The following is a 17,191-nucleotide window of genomic DNA, read 5'->3' on the forward strand; positions in this document are numbered from 1 at the left end:
CCACTCATGTGCACACACGCAGTCTCTCGCTCAATAAATAAAAATCTTTTTTAAAAAGCATATATATATTTTTTAAAGATTTTATTTATTTGTTTGACAGAGAGAGACCACAAGTAGACAGAGAGACAGGCACAGAGGGAGGAAGGGAAGCAGGCTCCCCGCTGAGCAGAGAGCCCGATGCGGGGCTCCATCCCAGGACTCCCGAGATCATGACCCGAGCCGAAGGCAGCGGCTTAACCCACCGAGCCACCCAGGCGCCCTAAAAAAGAATATCTTAAAAGTTATTATCACAAGAAAAAAAAAGCTTTAATTGTATTAAATGATGGATATTGGGGACGCCTGGGTGGCTCAGTTGGTTAAGCAGCTGCCTTCGGCTCAGGTCATGATCCCAGTGTCCTGGGATCGAGTCCCACATTGGGCTCCTTGCTCGGCAGGGAGCCTGCTTCTCCCTCTGCCTCTGCCTGTGCTTGCTCTCTCCCCCTCTCTCTCTGATAAATAAATAAAATCTTTAAAAAAAAAAATGATGGATATTAACTTACTGTAGATATCACTTTGCAATATATATCAAATCATTATGCTGTACACAATTAATATAATGTTATGTGTCAATTTTATCTCAAAAGTGGTGGGAAGAAGAGATTTAAAAAAAGAGAGAGACAGAGAGAAAGAAAGAGAAAAGGGGCACCTGGGCGGCTCAGTTGGTTAAGTGCATTCATCTAAGGTCATGATCTCCAGATCCTGGGATGAGCCCCACATCGGACTCCCTGCTCAGCCAGGAGTCTGCTTCTCTCTCTTGCACCTCCCCCGCAACCCTCCCTACTGCTTTTTCTCTCTCAAATAAATAACATCTTTAAAAAAGAGAGAGAGGAGAGGAGACATAAGCAATCAAGCAATTACAGTGACTTTGTAGAATGTGGAAACTGGGAAAAGAGGTATCTGACCTTGCAGAGAGAACTCTCCATTCTAAGAACGTTCAGAGGCAGAGGGGAAGAATAAGAAAACTAATGACCTGGAGGCCCCAGGACTCCTGCACCACCAGACTTAGAAGGCTCAGGGTTCCTGATGGGAAATTTAGTGCCGTGTGCATACTGTAAGGTGCGAGCCCTAGCTGTCTTCCTTTATTTAACTTCCTAAGATACTGAGTATACACTCTCACTCAGACCCTAAATCCCAGCCACAAGCAAAAAATTAAAGAAATCTTCCCTTAAGACATCAAACAGACTCACAGGAGAAAAATAAAAGAGAGACAAAAACAAAAATACACAAAAATAACAAATACTGATATCTGGCGTTCCACCAAAGACAAGGTTGGCTCACTGCCCAATCACCTCAAGGTGAAATCTACCAGTTGGGAAACCACAGCCACCCAATATCCAGCACCTCACTCCGTGAACAACTAAGGATCATGACGTATTTAAAAAAAAAGCCTCCTCTGTTAGTACTAAAACAGAAAAATAGAATCTGGGGAGCCTGGCTGGCTCAGTCAGTAGAGCACGCAACTCTTGATCTAAGAGTTGTGACTTCAAGCCACACACTGCGTGTGAAGCCTACTTAAAAAACAAAACTAAAAAAAAAATAAAAAAAAAAAAATAATAAAAAAAAACGAAAACCAAAAAAAGAACAGAATCTGAGGTAACAAAGAAAAGTTTTAAAAAATGAAAAAATATCCTCAGAGAAATAAAGAAAGGTATTACATCCAAGAAGAGGATGGTTTGAAAAAGGAACAAAGAAAAGAGCTCGGGGAAATTATATGACATAAATAATTACTGTAAGCTAAACTTTCCAAATTCAAGAATAAGAAAACAAACATACCCAATTAAAAACTGGGGAAAATATTTCAACAGACACTTGACCAAAGATTGGCCTCAGAGACAAGCAAATAAGCACATAAAAAGATGCTCAGCATCATTAATCATTAGGGAAACCAAAATTAAAGTAATAAGGAAATATACCATTAGGGGCACCTGGGTGACTCTGTGGGTTGAGTCTGCCTTTGGCTCCATCATCCCAGAGTTCCGGCATGGAGCCCCACACTGGGCTCCCTGCGCAGGTAGTGTCTGCTTCTCCCTCTCCCTCTGCTCCTCACTCTCTGTCTCTCTCAAATAAATAAATAAAATTTTTTAAAAATTTTTCAAAAAAAGATAAGAAACATACCACTATGCACCTATTAAAATGGCCAGAATCCTCATCCATTGCGAGTGGGAATGCAAAATGGTAAAACCACTTTGAAAAACAGTTTGGCAGTCTTTTTTTCCTATTTTTTTTTTTTAAGATTTTATTTATTTATCTGAGAGGCTGAGAGTGAGTGGGGCGGTGGGGAAAGCAAGAGAGGGGGAGAGAGAAGCAGACTCCCCACTTAGCAGGAATCCCAACTTGGGGCTCAATCCCAGGACACCAGGATCATGACCTGAGTGAGCCCAAGGCAGACGCTTAACCGACTGAGCCACTCTGGTGCCTCTGGCAGTTTCTTAGAAGGTTAAAATATACATGGCATAAAACCCACCAATTCTGCCTCTAGGTATTTTCCCAACAGAAATAAAAACTTGTCTTCACACAAAAACCTATAAGTAAATGTTTGCATCAACTTTATTTATAACCTCCAAAACCTGGAAACAATTCAAATGTTCTTGAACTGGTGAGTGGATAAGCCAACTGTGGTACGTCCATATAATGGACTATCTACGCCATGATAAAAAGCAATGAACTATTAATAAAAACAGTATTTTGAGGGTGCCTGGGTGGCTCAGTGGGTTAAGCCGCTGCCTTCGGCTCAGGTCATGATCCTAGGCTCCTGGGATTGAGTCCTGCATCGGGCTCTCTGCTCAGCAGGGAGCCTGCTTCCCTCTCTCTCTCTCTCTCTGCCTGCCTCTCCATCTACTTGTGATTTCTGTCAAATAAATAAATAAAATCTTTAAAAAAATAAACAGTATTTTGGATGAATTTCAAATTCACTATGCTAGGTAAAAGCAGCTAGACTCAAAAAGCTAAATAGTCTAACTATATGATACTCAGAAAAAGACAAAACTACAGGAACAGCAAATACATTGGTGGTGGCCTGACTAAAGGAAAACCAGTGAATTGGGGGCAGATAATGGGACTGTTCTGTACTCATGGTGGTGATGGTTACATGGCTAGGTGTGTATGCCAAAACTTAAGAGTCAAAATTCGGTGAATTTTACTGTATATGGAAGGTGCACTTCAATAATTCTTTTAATTAGCATTAATAATAAATATAAAAAGATATTACATCATTAAATAGGATGCTATGCAAAGAAACAAAGAAAGAAGCTTTTAGAAATTAAGTATCTGATAGCTGAAATAAAAACAAAAGACTTGGAAGAGAAAAAGAAAGAAATCTCCCAGAAGACAGACTAAAAGGACAAGACAACAAAAATTTAAAATGACAAAAAACTCAGTAAGATCAGTCTCTAGGACCCTACATCTAAATTCAAGAAGAGAACTGAACAAATTTGGGGAAAAATGAGCAAATAATTTTTTTAAAAATCCCCAGAACTAAAGAACACAAATATCCATATTAAAAGGGTCCACCAAGGGGCACCTGGTGGCTGGCTCAGTTGGTGGAATGTGAGACTCCTGATGTGGAGGTTGTGAGTCTGAACCCCACATGTAGCATTTTTACTTAAAAATTTTTTTTTAATTTTAGTTAGGAAAAAAGGGAGGGGGAGCCACCCAGCACCCAGCACAATGAATTAAGAAAAGGGCCACGTCAAGGGATATGATATCACTGCAAAACTTCACAATACTGGAGACCATAAAAAGAGCCTAAATGCTTCATAAAGGGAAAAAACAGGTCACACATGAAGGAAGTAATCAGAATGGCCCTAAACTTCTCAACTGCAACATTAGATGCTGGAACACGATACAAACAAATCTTTCAAATGAAAAGATTTTTAAATTTAGGATCCTATACCCAGCCAAAATATCTATCAATATTAGGGTCACAAAGAACATTTTCTTTTCTTTTTTATTAATTTGTTAAAAGATTTTTTATTTATTTGACAGAGAGCGATCACAAGTAGGCAAGCAGGCGGGGAGGGGGGGCAGGCTCCTGGCTGAGCAGAGAGCCCAATGTGGGGCTCCATCCCAGGACCCTGAGATCATGACCTGAGCCGAAGACAGATGCTTAACCCACTGAGCCACCCAGGCGCCCGTATTATTTTTATTATTAACATATAATGCATTATTTGTTTCAGGGGTACAGGCCTATAATTCATCAGCCTTACACAATACACAGTGCTTACTAGCAAAGAGCATTTCCAAGCATATTTTTTTAATGTTTTTAAATTTTTTTTAATTATTTTATTTATTTATTTGACAGAGATCACAAGCAGGCAGAGAGGCAGGCAGAGAGAAAGGGAGAAGCAGGCCCCCCGCTGAGCAGAGAGCCCAATGTGGGGCTCGATCCCAGGACCAGGATCATGACCTGAGCCGAAGGCAGAGGCTTAACCCACTGACCCACCCAGGCGCCCCCAAACATATTTTTTTTAAGTTTATTTCTCATGCACCCATTCTTAGGAAGCAACTAGAGGTTGGTTTTGCTGAAAAAGAAGAGTAGATCAGGAAAAACGTCGGACTCAAGAAAGAGAATATACATGGGTAAACAGCAAAAAGAAGTTCCAGTGTGATGACCAAGAGACCTACAGAGCAATCAGTTCAGGTGAAAGCAGAAATGGGGAGGGACGCAGAAGAAAAACCAATAAGAAAAAAAATGCAACTGTTACATTTAAGAGTTTGGAAAAGAGTAAGTGATAAGGTATTCTACAGACTTGACAGTGCACTGGGCTAGATACACAGAACATTAAGCAAGTGAAAAACTAAGGCAATTTTGGTGAGTGCTGTGAAGTGTGTAAACCTGGCGATTCACAGACCTGTACCCCTGGGGATAAAAATATATGTTTATAAAAAATAAAAACTAAATTAAAAAAAAATTAAAAAAAAAAAAACCTAAGGCAATAACTCCAGAAAAAGTATTATTTATAATAATCATATAAATAAATCATATATACAGTTATGAACATGTAACCAATCCCTCAGTATTTATCCAAAAATCATGCTGTAACTATAATGAAAGGATAAGAAAGAAAGTAATTATAAAAAGGCTAACTCTTGGGGCGCCTGGGTGGCTCAGTGGGTTAAGCCTCTGCCTTCAGCTCAGGTCATGATCCCAGTGTCCCGGGATCGAGCCCTGCATCGGACTCTCTGCTCAGCGGGGAGCCTGTTTCCTCTTCTCTCTCTCTGCCTGCCTCCCTGCCTGCTTGTGATCTCTCTCTGTGTCAAGTAAATAAATAAAATATTAAAAAAAAAAAAAGGCTAACTCTTCATCTACTATAAACAAAGTCAAAAGAATGTCTAAAACTGATAAAGCAAATATAAGCATATTATTTTAAAATACTGTGGTAAATGCCAAGGGGAGAAAGCTGGGCGCCTGGGTGGCTCAGTGGGTTAAGCCTCTGCCTTTGGCTCAGGTCATGATCAGGGTCCTGGGATCAAGCCCCACATCGGGTTCTCTGCTCAGCAGAGAGCCTGCTTCCCCCTCCCTCTCTGTCTGCCTCCTCTACTTGTGATCTCTCTCTCTGTCAAATAAATAAATAAAATCTTAAAAAAAAAAAAAAAGGAAAAATTGAAAGCCACTGCCTCTAGAGAGGTCTCGGGTAGAAACAGGTATATCAGGGAACTGCTTTTGTTCAGTATGAGCTTTAATACAATTTTAATTTGTTACCTATGTTCACGTATTATCTTCATAAAGACGGTGATAGGAGAAAATTTCGCTATATATCAAGTAAAAACAATTAGTTTATCATAATCCTAATCCTAGCTGTACCTTTAAAAAAAAAAGATTAACTTATTTCAGAGAGAGCGAGCAAGCACACATGCACAAGCAGGGAGAGGGAGAGAGAGAATCCCTAAGCGGGCTCTCTGCTGAGCACAGAGTCAGATGTGGGGCTCGATCCCAGGACCCTGAGATCATGACCTGAGCTGAAACCAAGAACCAGTCGCTCAAACAACTGAGCCAACCAGGCACACCTAGTTGTACCTTTTTCAAAATACACAGGTAAAAACATGTTATAGGAATGAAAACATCCCCAAGAGTTATCTTTGGTTGGTAAGATTACAGATTTTCATTTTCATCTTTGTATTATAAGTATTTTTCCAAAAGAGTAAATCCCCACTATTTTTATTATTTTTCATTGCAATTCTTAAAAACAACTTGAAAACAGATGAGCTTTCTGAGAAAGGAGGAAGACAGTGAGAGGGCCATGTATAGGCAGTTTTGAAAACCTGGAAAACTGGTGTTAAAGGAACAGGGAGAGAAAGACAACATGAACCACCAAGAGTTCAAAGTGTCACAAGTGCTTTCTCTACTCTAATTGACCACTGTGAACAACTGAATAAATTTATTATTTACCATAGTTCTGGAATAAGTCAGATGGTAGCTAAACTAAACCTTTTAAGTGGGTAAGTTAAATATTTAATATTTCTTTCAAAGGGGGAAAATAAAGCTCTGGGTTTTTTTTTTAAGATTTTATTTATTTGGGGCACCTGGGTGGCTCAGTGGGTTAAGCCTCTGCCTGTCAGGGTCTGAGGGTCCTGGGATCAAGCCCAGCATGGGGCGGGGAGGGGGCTCTGCTAAGCAGGGAGCCTGCTTCCTCCTCTCTCTCTGCCTGCCTCTCTGCCTATTTGTGATCTGTCAAATATAAATAAAATCTTTAAAAAAAAAAAAGATTTTACTTATTTATTTGACAGAGAGAGACATGGAGAAAGGGAATACAAGCAAGGGGGGTGGGAGAGGGAGAAGCAGGCTTCCACCTGAGCAGGGAGCCCGATGCGGGCCTGATTCCAGGACCCTGAGGCCACAACCTGAACCGAAGGCAGATGCTTAACCGACTAAGCCACCCAGGTGCCCCTAAATCTGTTTTAACACATATTTTTACTTAAATATGGTCCTTAAAATATGTTTATACCTTATAAATCAAATGACATCTTTTTTTTTTTTGAAGGCTCCACGCCCAGTGTGGAGCTCCTACACCAGTGTGGAACCCAATGTGGGGCTTGAACTCACAACTCTGAGATCAAGACCTGAGCTGAGAACAAGAGCAGAACATTTAACAACTAAGACACGCCAGCACCCCTAGATGACATTTTCTCACTGTACTCGAAGTAAGGTCCCTGTATCTTCATAGAATCTCCATCTTCAGGGGAGATTTCCCTGGGAATCCTGGGATTAAGGGTCCTGGGATCAAGTCCTGCATCGGGCTCCTTGCTCAACAGGGAGCCTGCTTCTCCCTCTCCCTTTGCCTATCACTCCCCCTGCTGTGCTCTCCCCTCTCTGTCATATAAATAAAATCTTTAAAAAAAAGAAGAATCTCCATCTTCAGGAGCAAATCAACAGGTAACAATAGCCTAATATTTGTTGAATCTTCACCATGTGCCAGGCACTGTTACAGGCATTTTGTGTATATGAACCATTTAACCCTCACATCTTGAATTGAGTACTAAGATATCTCCATTTTACAAATGAGGAAAGTGAGACACCGAGTGTTAAGCAAACAGCCCACCATCACAGAGCCCAGATTCAAACTCATGAAGTCTGGTCCAGATTCTCCACTTTATATCTCTGTGCTACATGCTCGCTCTCTAGATTCTTGACGCACACAAAAGATGTATATAGACTCCTCAGATTCTCCTACATCACGATAACCTAAAATGCTGTAGTGGGCTTACATACGCAGGTGCCTCCAATACCTGCCACAAGTCCCCACTCTGACAGTGTGGAAATCAGTGGTTGGACTCCACTTACACTAGTCCTTCTTTGACAAATCCTTCTGGAATAAATTCTCCAAACTGGCCTAAGGCAATCCAAAAATCAGCGATAATTTGGGGAGACTTATAACCCAACTCTCATTCATCCTAAGAAAACTACTGTTGTTTAAAAAAAAAAAAAAAAAGATTTTATTTATTTCAGAGAGAGAGAGACAGAGATAGTGACAGAGATAGCACAAGCGGGGAGAATAGGGAGAAACAGACGCCTCACCAAGCAGGGAGCCCCCACACAGGGCTCGATCCAGGACCCTGAGCTGAAATCAGATGCTTAATTGACTGAGCCACCCAGGAGCCCCTCAATAAAGCTATTTTTAAATGGAATTATTAAATATTACTTGAGATTGATTGTTGATTGATTTCTATTTAGTAGGCTCCCTGCTCACTGGGGAGCCGGCTTCTCCCCCTCCCTCTGCCACGCCCCCTCCTCGTGCTCCTCTTTCACTCTCTCAAATATAATCTTTTAAAAAAGAGGGGGGAGGCGCCTGGGTGGCTCAGTGGATTAAAGCCTCTGCCTTCGGCTCAGATCATGTTCCCAGGGTCCTGGGATCGAGCCCCAAATCAGGCTCTCTGCTCAGCAGGGAGCCTGCTTCCTCCTCTCTCTCTCTCTCTGCTTGCCTCTCTGCCTACTTGTGATCTCTGTATGTCAAATAAATAAATAAAATCTTTTTTAAAAATTAAAATTAAAAATTTTTTTAAAAAGGCATTGAAATAGAAAAAAGACCAAGAAGGGCGGAAGAGAGTAATCTATTCAATGCAAGGAGGGCATCTGCTAGGACTGGCTCCGATCCATGTCACCCAGATTATCAGTCTCCCACCACAACCACCAACTTTTCATCCCCTACACGCCCCCTCCAAGGATCTGCAGTCACAGGGAGGACACAGGGTAATGAAGAAGGATCTAACAGAAGAAATCAGAGTTCCTGGCCTCAACATCCCCAGTGCTGCTGTGCCTACACATTTCGACACAGAGCTCCAACCCCAAGTACACAAGGACAAGGAGTCGAACGTGAACACAGACTACTCTTCACCACACACATCAGACGTACTTCTCTACCACGCACAAAGCATTGTTGCCCAACTTCTTAATAACTCTTCGGGGCCTTCATTTTCTTTCTTCCAACTCTCATGTTTAACCTCTTCAGATACAGATACCCGAAACAGATCTCATTCATTTCCTTATAATCCTGAATTCCTATCGCCACTCAAAGCACTACCATTCCTACGGAAGCACATGGGATGCATTCTTCTCTCCATCTACACTCCTGATACTGTCGAGGCCTGGGGAACCTGAAGTACCTCCTGAATTGATCTGCCACTCAGTGCTTCAAAACCCATCCAGGGGAGCCTGGGTGGCTCAGTCGTTAAGCATCTGCCTTCGGCTTGGGTCATGATCCCAGGGTCCTGGGAACGAGCCCCTCATCGGGCTCCCTGCTCAGCAGGAAGCACCTGCTTCTCCCTCTCCCACTCCCCTTGCTTGTGTTCCCCCTCTCACTGTGTCGCTCTCTGTCAAATAAATAAACCTTAAAAAAAAAACAAAACCCATCCAGATACCCACTAGCTATCTCATCTTCCAATCCATCCTCAGAACAGAAGCTATGCTAAACTCGCTAACATCCCAGTGAAATCGTATTCCACTTGTTCCCCAATCTTCCAACTCATCATCAATACCCACAAATGAAATAGATTTGAAACAGATTGGGTGGGGGGAGGGGGCTTGAGAAACCACCTCCTCCTGCTCCTCCAGTAATCCTCTCAATCTGGGGGGGGACAAGCGGTCTGCAATAGTGGCCTAACTGTATCTCCATGAGTTGATTTGGTTTTGTTTCCCTCCCCCTCGGTGCTGAAGACTGAAAAATGAGGATCACTGACCTAGTGCAGTATTTACCCTCAGACGAGAGGCAGAAAGTTATAGCTTGGTTCTCTAGATACAGCCCAACAAACAGACCTTTACAGCTTATTTCTTACTCACATACTCAGGTTCTTGCTAAACCAGGACACTCAAGACTGCCCACACTTTAAAATCAGTACTTTAGGGGCATGTGACTCTTGATCTCAGGGTCTGGGGTTCAAGTCCCATACTGGGTGTAGAGATTATGTAAAAAATAAAACCTTAAAAATATATATATATATATATATCAGGGCTTCTGTTCATGCTGCTCCCTCCCTTGAACTACCCATCCTCATCCTGCACATGCTCATCCAAGAAAGATACAGCCACACCAACTCCCCCAAACAGGGTATAAACTTGTCCTTCTCTAAATCTCTACTGCACTTTGTCCTTCACTTGTAGCAATCCAGAATTACACAAATACCAAAAAGACATTTGGTTGACACTGGTGGCAATAAATACTGCCAAACCAGTAACAAATTCTGCTTCAGATAAATCTACAGTTCATGGCATCTATGCCACTGTTCTCCTCTGTCATAATCCTTAGAGGACATAAATCACGAACAGGAAAACATCAGGGCTTTGGCTTTCTGAAGCCATCATCAGAGGTTCCAAATTTCAAAATTCCAGCTAAGTATAATACACCAGAAGTCCCACACAAGTTAAAAGCAAAAACTATCCAGTTTCTGGGGCACCTGGGTGGCTCAGTAATTAAGCGTCTGCCTTTGGCTCAGATGATCCCTGGGTCCTGGGATCAAGGCCCACAACGGGCTCCCTGCTCAGCAAGACTGCTTCTCCCTCTCCCTCTGCCTGCTGTTTCCCCTTCTGTTCTTTCTGTCAAATTAATTAATTAATTAATTAAATCTTTACAAGATTAAAAAAAAACTATCCAGTTTCAGGTATGATTTGTTTTTATTTAGCAAATGCTTGATTTCAAGGTGCTGTAAGAACACCAAACACCTATTCAAAACAGATTTTCTGTACGATCTCTCTCAATGCATCGACAATACAAGTCATAAAACTGGGGCGCCTGGGTGGCTCATTCGGCTAAGTGCCCAACTCTTGGTTTCGGCTCTGGGCATGATCTCAGGGTCCTGGGATCCAGCCCTGTGTCAGGCTCCAAGCTCAATGTGGAATCTGCTTGAGATTCTCTCCCTCTCCCTCTGCCCCTTCCCCAGTTCACACATGCATGTGCACTCTCTCCCTCAAATAAATAAATTAATAAATCTAAAAAATATGTCATAAAGGGGTGTGTGGGTATCTCAGTCAGTTAAGCATCTGCCTTTGGCTCAGGTCATAATTTCAGGGTCCTGGGATCAAGACCTAGTCAGGCTCTCTGGTCAGCAGGGAGTCTGCTTTTCCCTCTCCCTCTATGCTCCTGTTCTCAGTCTCCCAAATAAATAGAATCTTTTTAAAAAAAATATGCCATAGGACGCCTGGGTGGCTCAATCGGTTGAGCGACTGCCTTTGGCTCAGGTCATGATCCCAGGTCCTGGGATCGAGTCCTGCATTGGGCTCCTTGCTCAGTGGAAAGCCTGCTTCTCCCTCTGCCTGTTCTACCGGCTATGCCTGCCTGCTTGGGTTTTCTCTCTGATAAATAAACAATCTTGAAAATATACATATATATGTCATAAAACCTATGGGCTGAAATAACTCTAAATAATAAAAATAAATAAAACCCTTTTTCAACCAAATGCCTCTAGCTGAAGCAAAACTAGATGATTTCAATTTTTGAATTAATAAACTGTCAATTCTATTGTATTATTTGTAATGTGAATGTCTTATGCACCCATTTAAAATTTTTCTCCTTAAAAGGAAAACTTTTACTCTCCAATGAAAATACTTTTTAAAATCTATGATTTTAGGGGTGCCCGGCTGGCTCAGTCGGAGGAGTGTGTGACTCTTGATCTTGGGGTCATGACTTTGAGCCCCATAATGGGTGTAAAGCTTACTACAAAAACAGGGGCGCCTAGGTGGCTCAGTGGCTCCAATCATGATCCCAGGGTACTGGGATCAAGTCCCATATCGGGCTCACTGCTCAGCAGGAAGCATGCTTCTCTCTCTTTCTCTGCTGCTGCTCCCCCTGCTTATGCTTACTGTCTCTCTCAAGTTAATAAATAAAAATCTTTAAAAAAATTAGTAAAAAAATAAAATTTTTTAAAAAAACTATGATCTTAAAAAAAAAAAAAAAAAAAACTATGATCTTAGAAAAGCTCATATCAACCAACATCTCTGCATCGTCAACAGTCATATTACCTACAAACCACTCAACAGCTGAATAGAAGAACGAATAATTTTTTATGGTAGGAAATAATATGTTAGTACTTAAGCCAACAGTAGTACTGCCTACAAAAATTAATCAAATTATTCTAAATTCCCAATAAAGCATAATCCTTTTTTTAGCCTTGAAAGTACAGGATTCAAATCCACCAATCATATTTCTTTCTGTGCTCTTGGGTTACCAGTCCCAGAGTATTTTTTTTCTCCCCAAGCATACTCATTTACCTGACAGCCTTCTCCCTAGCCTTTACTGTCTGGAAATACAGATAATAAAACCAATGACACTGGTGCTTAGCCTCAACAGCTCACTGTCATGCACTGTTACTCATTCTAGCCAAGTGGACATATTCTCAAGGTTCAGAACATAAAATGCATGATTCCTTTTACCATAATCTTGAGAGATAATGTGTTTCAAAAAGTAAAACATCCGACAAGTTAACACCACATCCAACAAAGAAAGGCAAATGCCTGGCAAGTAATAGGAAAGAGTAGCTTAAAACACACTAACTTTACTCCTAAAACCACTCACTGGTCAAACCACCAAAATCTAATTAAATCAATTTTTAGTTTCCCAAATCCAAAATATTTAGGAGCTAGGGCAACCACTGCAGAATTATCAAAACTTCATCTATTACAAGCTCTCACCTAACTAACAATCATTTATCCAAACAATCTTTGATGAGCAGCTGCTATGTGCAAGGCACTGTACTAGGAACTGCAGGAGACAGAAGATTAACATAAGGATATAGAATCCTTAACTTCATATAAAGAGAGGACAAGTATCCTCAAGGTAGTCTACAAGTATCATTAATAAAAACAAAATGTCATGAAAGTACATAAATATGCAAGTATTTTTTTTAAAGAGAAACCTAAGCACAAATTTGTAATTTAACTCAGCATATACACAGCTATCAATCCTAAGTGCTATTGGCTAGTCCCTCAAAGAGGTTTAAGTTAGCTGAACGGCCCTGCCAAAATGCCTCAGCTCTGTCTAGCCCCAAAAAACTTCCTCAGATAGTGTGTATCAGTCTCTGTGGGTCTTTCAGTTGCGGGCAGAAAGAACCACGTATGATTTCTTAACATAAAAACTATTACAATAAAAGATACTAAATCTTTTATTTAAGAAATGAAAGAAATGAAACCTTCTGCACCCAAGACATAAATACTTGACCCTTGATTCATCCCCTTCCCTCTCGGGCCCCCATCCTCTCCCCACCCTCCCCACTCCCACTGGGCAAAGGCAGACAGATATTGTCAAGCAAAAGAAAATTACCTTTTGCATTTGTTAGGAATGAGCCTGCATTTGGTTTAATACTCAAACTCCTCCATAAATAGGTAAGCATTTATAAAAAATGGAAACATCTAAATTTAACCCCTTCTTCAACACTAGCCACTATCAAAAACAAGTGACACATCTTAATCCTATTTCCTCATAAACTTCACTTTGTAAATGCTCTTAAAATTGGAATCTAGGGGTGCCTGAATAGCGTCAGTGGGTTAAGCCTCTGCCTTTGGCTCAGGTCAAGATCTCAGGGTCCTGGGATTGAGCCCCACATCCGGCTCCCTGCTGAGCAGGGAGCCTGCTACCCCCTCTCTCTGGGCCTGCCTCTCTACCCACTTGTGATCTCTCTGTCAAATAAATAAATAAAATCCTAAAAAAAAAACAAAAAACACCTGGAATCTAATTTAGTTAATCCAGATTAACAAAAACATAAAGGAAAAATCTTGTAGGTTATTGCTACAAGTTACTTTTTTTGCCCACAATTTAGTAATCTGCAACTACGTATTTAATAAAAAGCAGCAACTGTGTGTTAAAAAAAAAAAAAATGCATCTCAGCACCAGCCTAGAGAAACTTTCCGTGAGAAAATAGGAGAAAAGTCACCCTAGAGAAATTCATTACAGATCCAGAGAAGACTTTCATCCTTAGAATCAAGAAAAAAAGTCATTTTGTAATAAATCCCCATGTACTTCTGCCATGTGACTAAGAAGCTGGTCCAAAAGTTCACCTTCAGCAATCCTGTCTGCATGATCAACTACACATCTTCTGCAACAGGTGACACGAAACTGCATTTCTCAGGCGAAGCAAAGGGATCGAATTAGTTAAGACGCAGGTTGCTGCAGTTTCTTGCCCCCCCCCTTTGGATTTTACCAAAATGATCTGGAATCGAATGAATTGCCAAATTTGTTTTGGTTTTGTTTGATTTTCTACTTTGGTTTTTAATCAGCCATTTACCAGCAACTGTCGCACAAGCCCATTAGCACTCAAGAGTAAAAACAAACACACGGGACCAGATAAGGCTCTCCGACTAACCCAACTGATCCATTTCCTTAACACAATTTTTAAAAACCACACTGCTAGGGGTATGAAGAGAAGGATGTTTTTGCGTGTGTTTGTGTGCCACAATCTGTCTAAATCCTCAATTCCCTTTTAAGGAACTGATATATAATAAAAATCTAAAAGAAACCACATTAGAAATGCAAAGAGGTTTGCAAAACAAGAGGCTTCTTTCATTCCAAAAACCAAACCAAAACAAGGGGAGAAAAATGAATGCAATGGATATGCGTGTGCCAAAGTTTCAATCCTGCCCGGTGGAGACACTGCACTGGCACAAATTTTGAAGAGGAAAAAGAGGGGGTTGGGGGGAGAGAAAGAGAGAGCGAGTGTGTGGCCTGCAAACTGCAACAATGCAATCTCCATTTTGAACAATGCGCCTCTTTCCTCTGGTAAATCTAGTTTTTTGCCACTTGATGTGCCGTCGCGTTTCCCCTCCGTCTGGGGGGGAGGTGGGGGTGGGGGGAGACCAGAGAGGGAGTGAGCAAGGGGGGAGGGCAGAGGAGGTGGGGAAGGAGTCTGCAGCGACTGGGCTGGGTGGGTACCTGGAGTGCTGCTATAGGTGCTATGGCTCCTGAAGCTGCTTTCCGTGCAGTAACTGGCGTCGTCGTCGTCGTCTTCCATCTCCTCCGGATAATCGGAATCATCGTCGTCCTCCTCCATCTCATCCTCCTCGTCGTCCTCGGAATCTTGGGTCTCCTCGGCGTCGCCGTCCTCCTCCTCCTCCTCCTCCTCCTCCTCGGAGACCATGTCCTCCTCCTCCTCCTCCTCCTCCTCGCTCTCGTGGTCATCGTACACCACTTTGTTGACGGCCCTCCGGGCCGGGGTGGTCCGGGCCAGGTGGCCGCCGCCGCCCCCGCCCCCCGTCCTGCCGCCCCCGCCTCCTCGCCCCCCCCGGCCCGGGGCGCTGGTGCTGGGGGGGGCCGGCGGCGGCGGCGGCGGCGGCGGCGGCTTCCTCCGGCTACTGCTGCCCCCCCTGGGCGAGCTCAGCCGCGTCTTGGGCGCCACCTCAGCCTGGGCGGCGGCCCACCTGCCCCGGCTGCTGCCGCGGTGCCGCGAGCGGAGCCCCCCGATGGGTCCGGACGTGGGCGGAGGCGGCGGCGGCGGCGGCGGGGCCGGGGTGCAGCGCTCCGCAGCGGGAGCCGCGGGCTGCTTGGGCGGCCTGCCCCGCCGGCCCCTCATGTCGGAGCCGAGGCGGGGGGGAGAAGGGAAAGCGGAGGGGGGAGGGGCGGGCGGAGGGGTGGCGGTGGGGGGCGCCGGGGCCGGGTGGGGAGGCCCGCGGGGCCGGGCGGGAGGGGCCCGGCCGGCGGAAGCGGGTGGAGGGAGAAGGCTCAATCCGAATTGCTGGGGCCCCACTCCGGATCGCCTTCAGCCGCCATCTTGTTTCTTCCCTCTCGCTCGGTGACTGGGGGAACCGACAGCGGCCGCAGGCCCGGAGCGCGGTCACGTGAGCTGCGCCGCCGACGAGCCTGGGACGGAGCGAGGCCGCGCGGCGCCCGCTAGGGGGAGCGCGGGAGCGCCGGGTCGGGGGCGGGGAGCCCGGGGCGCCTCCGCGCGGCGCGGCTGGACCGCGGGCGCTGGCGCCGCTGGGGAGAGGGGAGCTCTGCGCGCGGAGTGCGGTGGGCCACAGGCCCGGGGAGCCAGCTGCTTCCGCAAAGCGCCGGCTAAAGCCCCGACTCGGCGGGTCCTACCTTCCGCGTCTCCTCCTCCGCGGCTTGGAGAGGAGGGCAGGAGCGGCCCCATACTTGTCCCCCTCCCTGCCCCTTGGAGGAAACTGATGCTGAAAGAGCCGAGGATGTCGCCGAGGGGACCCGCCTGCACCAGCGTGGGAGGGAAATTAACTAGGGTCGGGGAGACGAGCTCCCAGAAACGTGAAACTCCGAAGGCTTGGTTCTAGAGAGTCCTGAAATCGATCCCAAAGACAACTCTCGGGGGGCTGTGCCAGGATCTACACTCTGGGCTGCCAGACCCCGAGGGAAAGTCACTCTGAGACTCCTTGGATAAAATCCCCATACGAAAAGCCTCAGATAAACTCCAGAACGCACCTACATTCCAGTCCTCCTCCACCTTTCCCAGTGACCCAGCCAGAAACTCGACCACCCCAGCAAGAACTTTTTCCCAGTTTCTCATAAGTAGTAGAAAGATGACTCTCTAAAACCTACTTCGAAATGTTGTGTGTTCGTGTTATCTTATGGGGAAACAATTTTAATTTCTTTACCTGACAAGTCACCGGGTCTCAGTGCAGCCCAGGGAACGAATCATGATGATAAAATGTCAGTCACCGCCAGACCAAATCAGTTATTCAGCTCACAGGAGTCAAGGTCAGCTCGAGATTTGAGAAAAGTTTTATAAACGCATGAATATTTATCGAGTATGTGACAACTAAAAAGCGATTTAAAGAAAGACAGTAAGCAGGAGTCTGTACACCAAGTTGCTTATTACAAACTAGTTAGAATGAGAGAACCCGGGGCACCTGGGTGGCTCAGTGGGTTAAAGCCTCTGCCTTCCGCTGGGGTCGTGGTCCCAGGGTCCTGGGATGGAGCCCACATTGGGCTCTCCATTCAGCCGGGAGCCTGCTTCCTCCTCTCTCTCTGCCTACTTGTGATCTCTGTCTGTCAAATAAATAAATAAATCTTAAAAAAAAAAAAAAAAAAGGAGAGAACCCAAGTGAAATGAAAATACAAGTGTTAATTGCCAAGTAATCTCCGTATAATCCGATTGTATCAAAAGTGGCAAATATACATGCCTTCAAGGACCATGTCAGTAAGAAAAGTAAATAAAGTGGGCATGGCAAAGACTGAAGGGCCTGTGTTTTGCTTAGGGAGGGCAGTTGTGGGAATATGGGTGT

The 17,191-nt window shown here is 44.1% G+C and overlaps 1 protein-coding gene across 14 annotated transcripts in view; it reads right to left on the reverse strand.

Annotated features, from left to right (window-relative positions):
- Window positions 1–15,751, reverse strand: part of BPTF (bromodomain PHD finger transcription factor) — a 160,194-nt gene extending 144,443 nt beyond the window's left edge. For 13 of the 14 annotated variants that reach the window (XM_032321924.1, XM_032321921.1, XM_032321920.1 and 10 more), the window contains exon 1: window positions 14,889–15,751. In XM_032321924.1, the coding sequence (XP_032177815.1) occupies window positions 14,889–15,525 (637 nt within the window). In that variant the 5' untranslated portion in view covers window positions 15,526–15,751. The remainder of the gene's footprint in view (window positions 1–14,888) is intronic. The other variant, XM_032321925.1, reaches the window with a different exon arrangement.
- Between the last annotated feature and the right edge of the window lie 1,440 nt (window positions 15,752–17,191).

This window comes from Mustela erminea, chromosome 18, assembly GCF_009829155.1.
Source record: "Mustela erminea isolate mMusErm1 chromosome 18, mMusErm1.Pri, whole genome shotgun sequence".
Classification (NCBI taxonomy): Eukaryota; Metazoa; Chordata; class Mammalia; order Carnivora; family Mustelidae; genus Mustela; species Mustela erminea.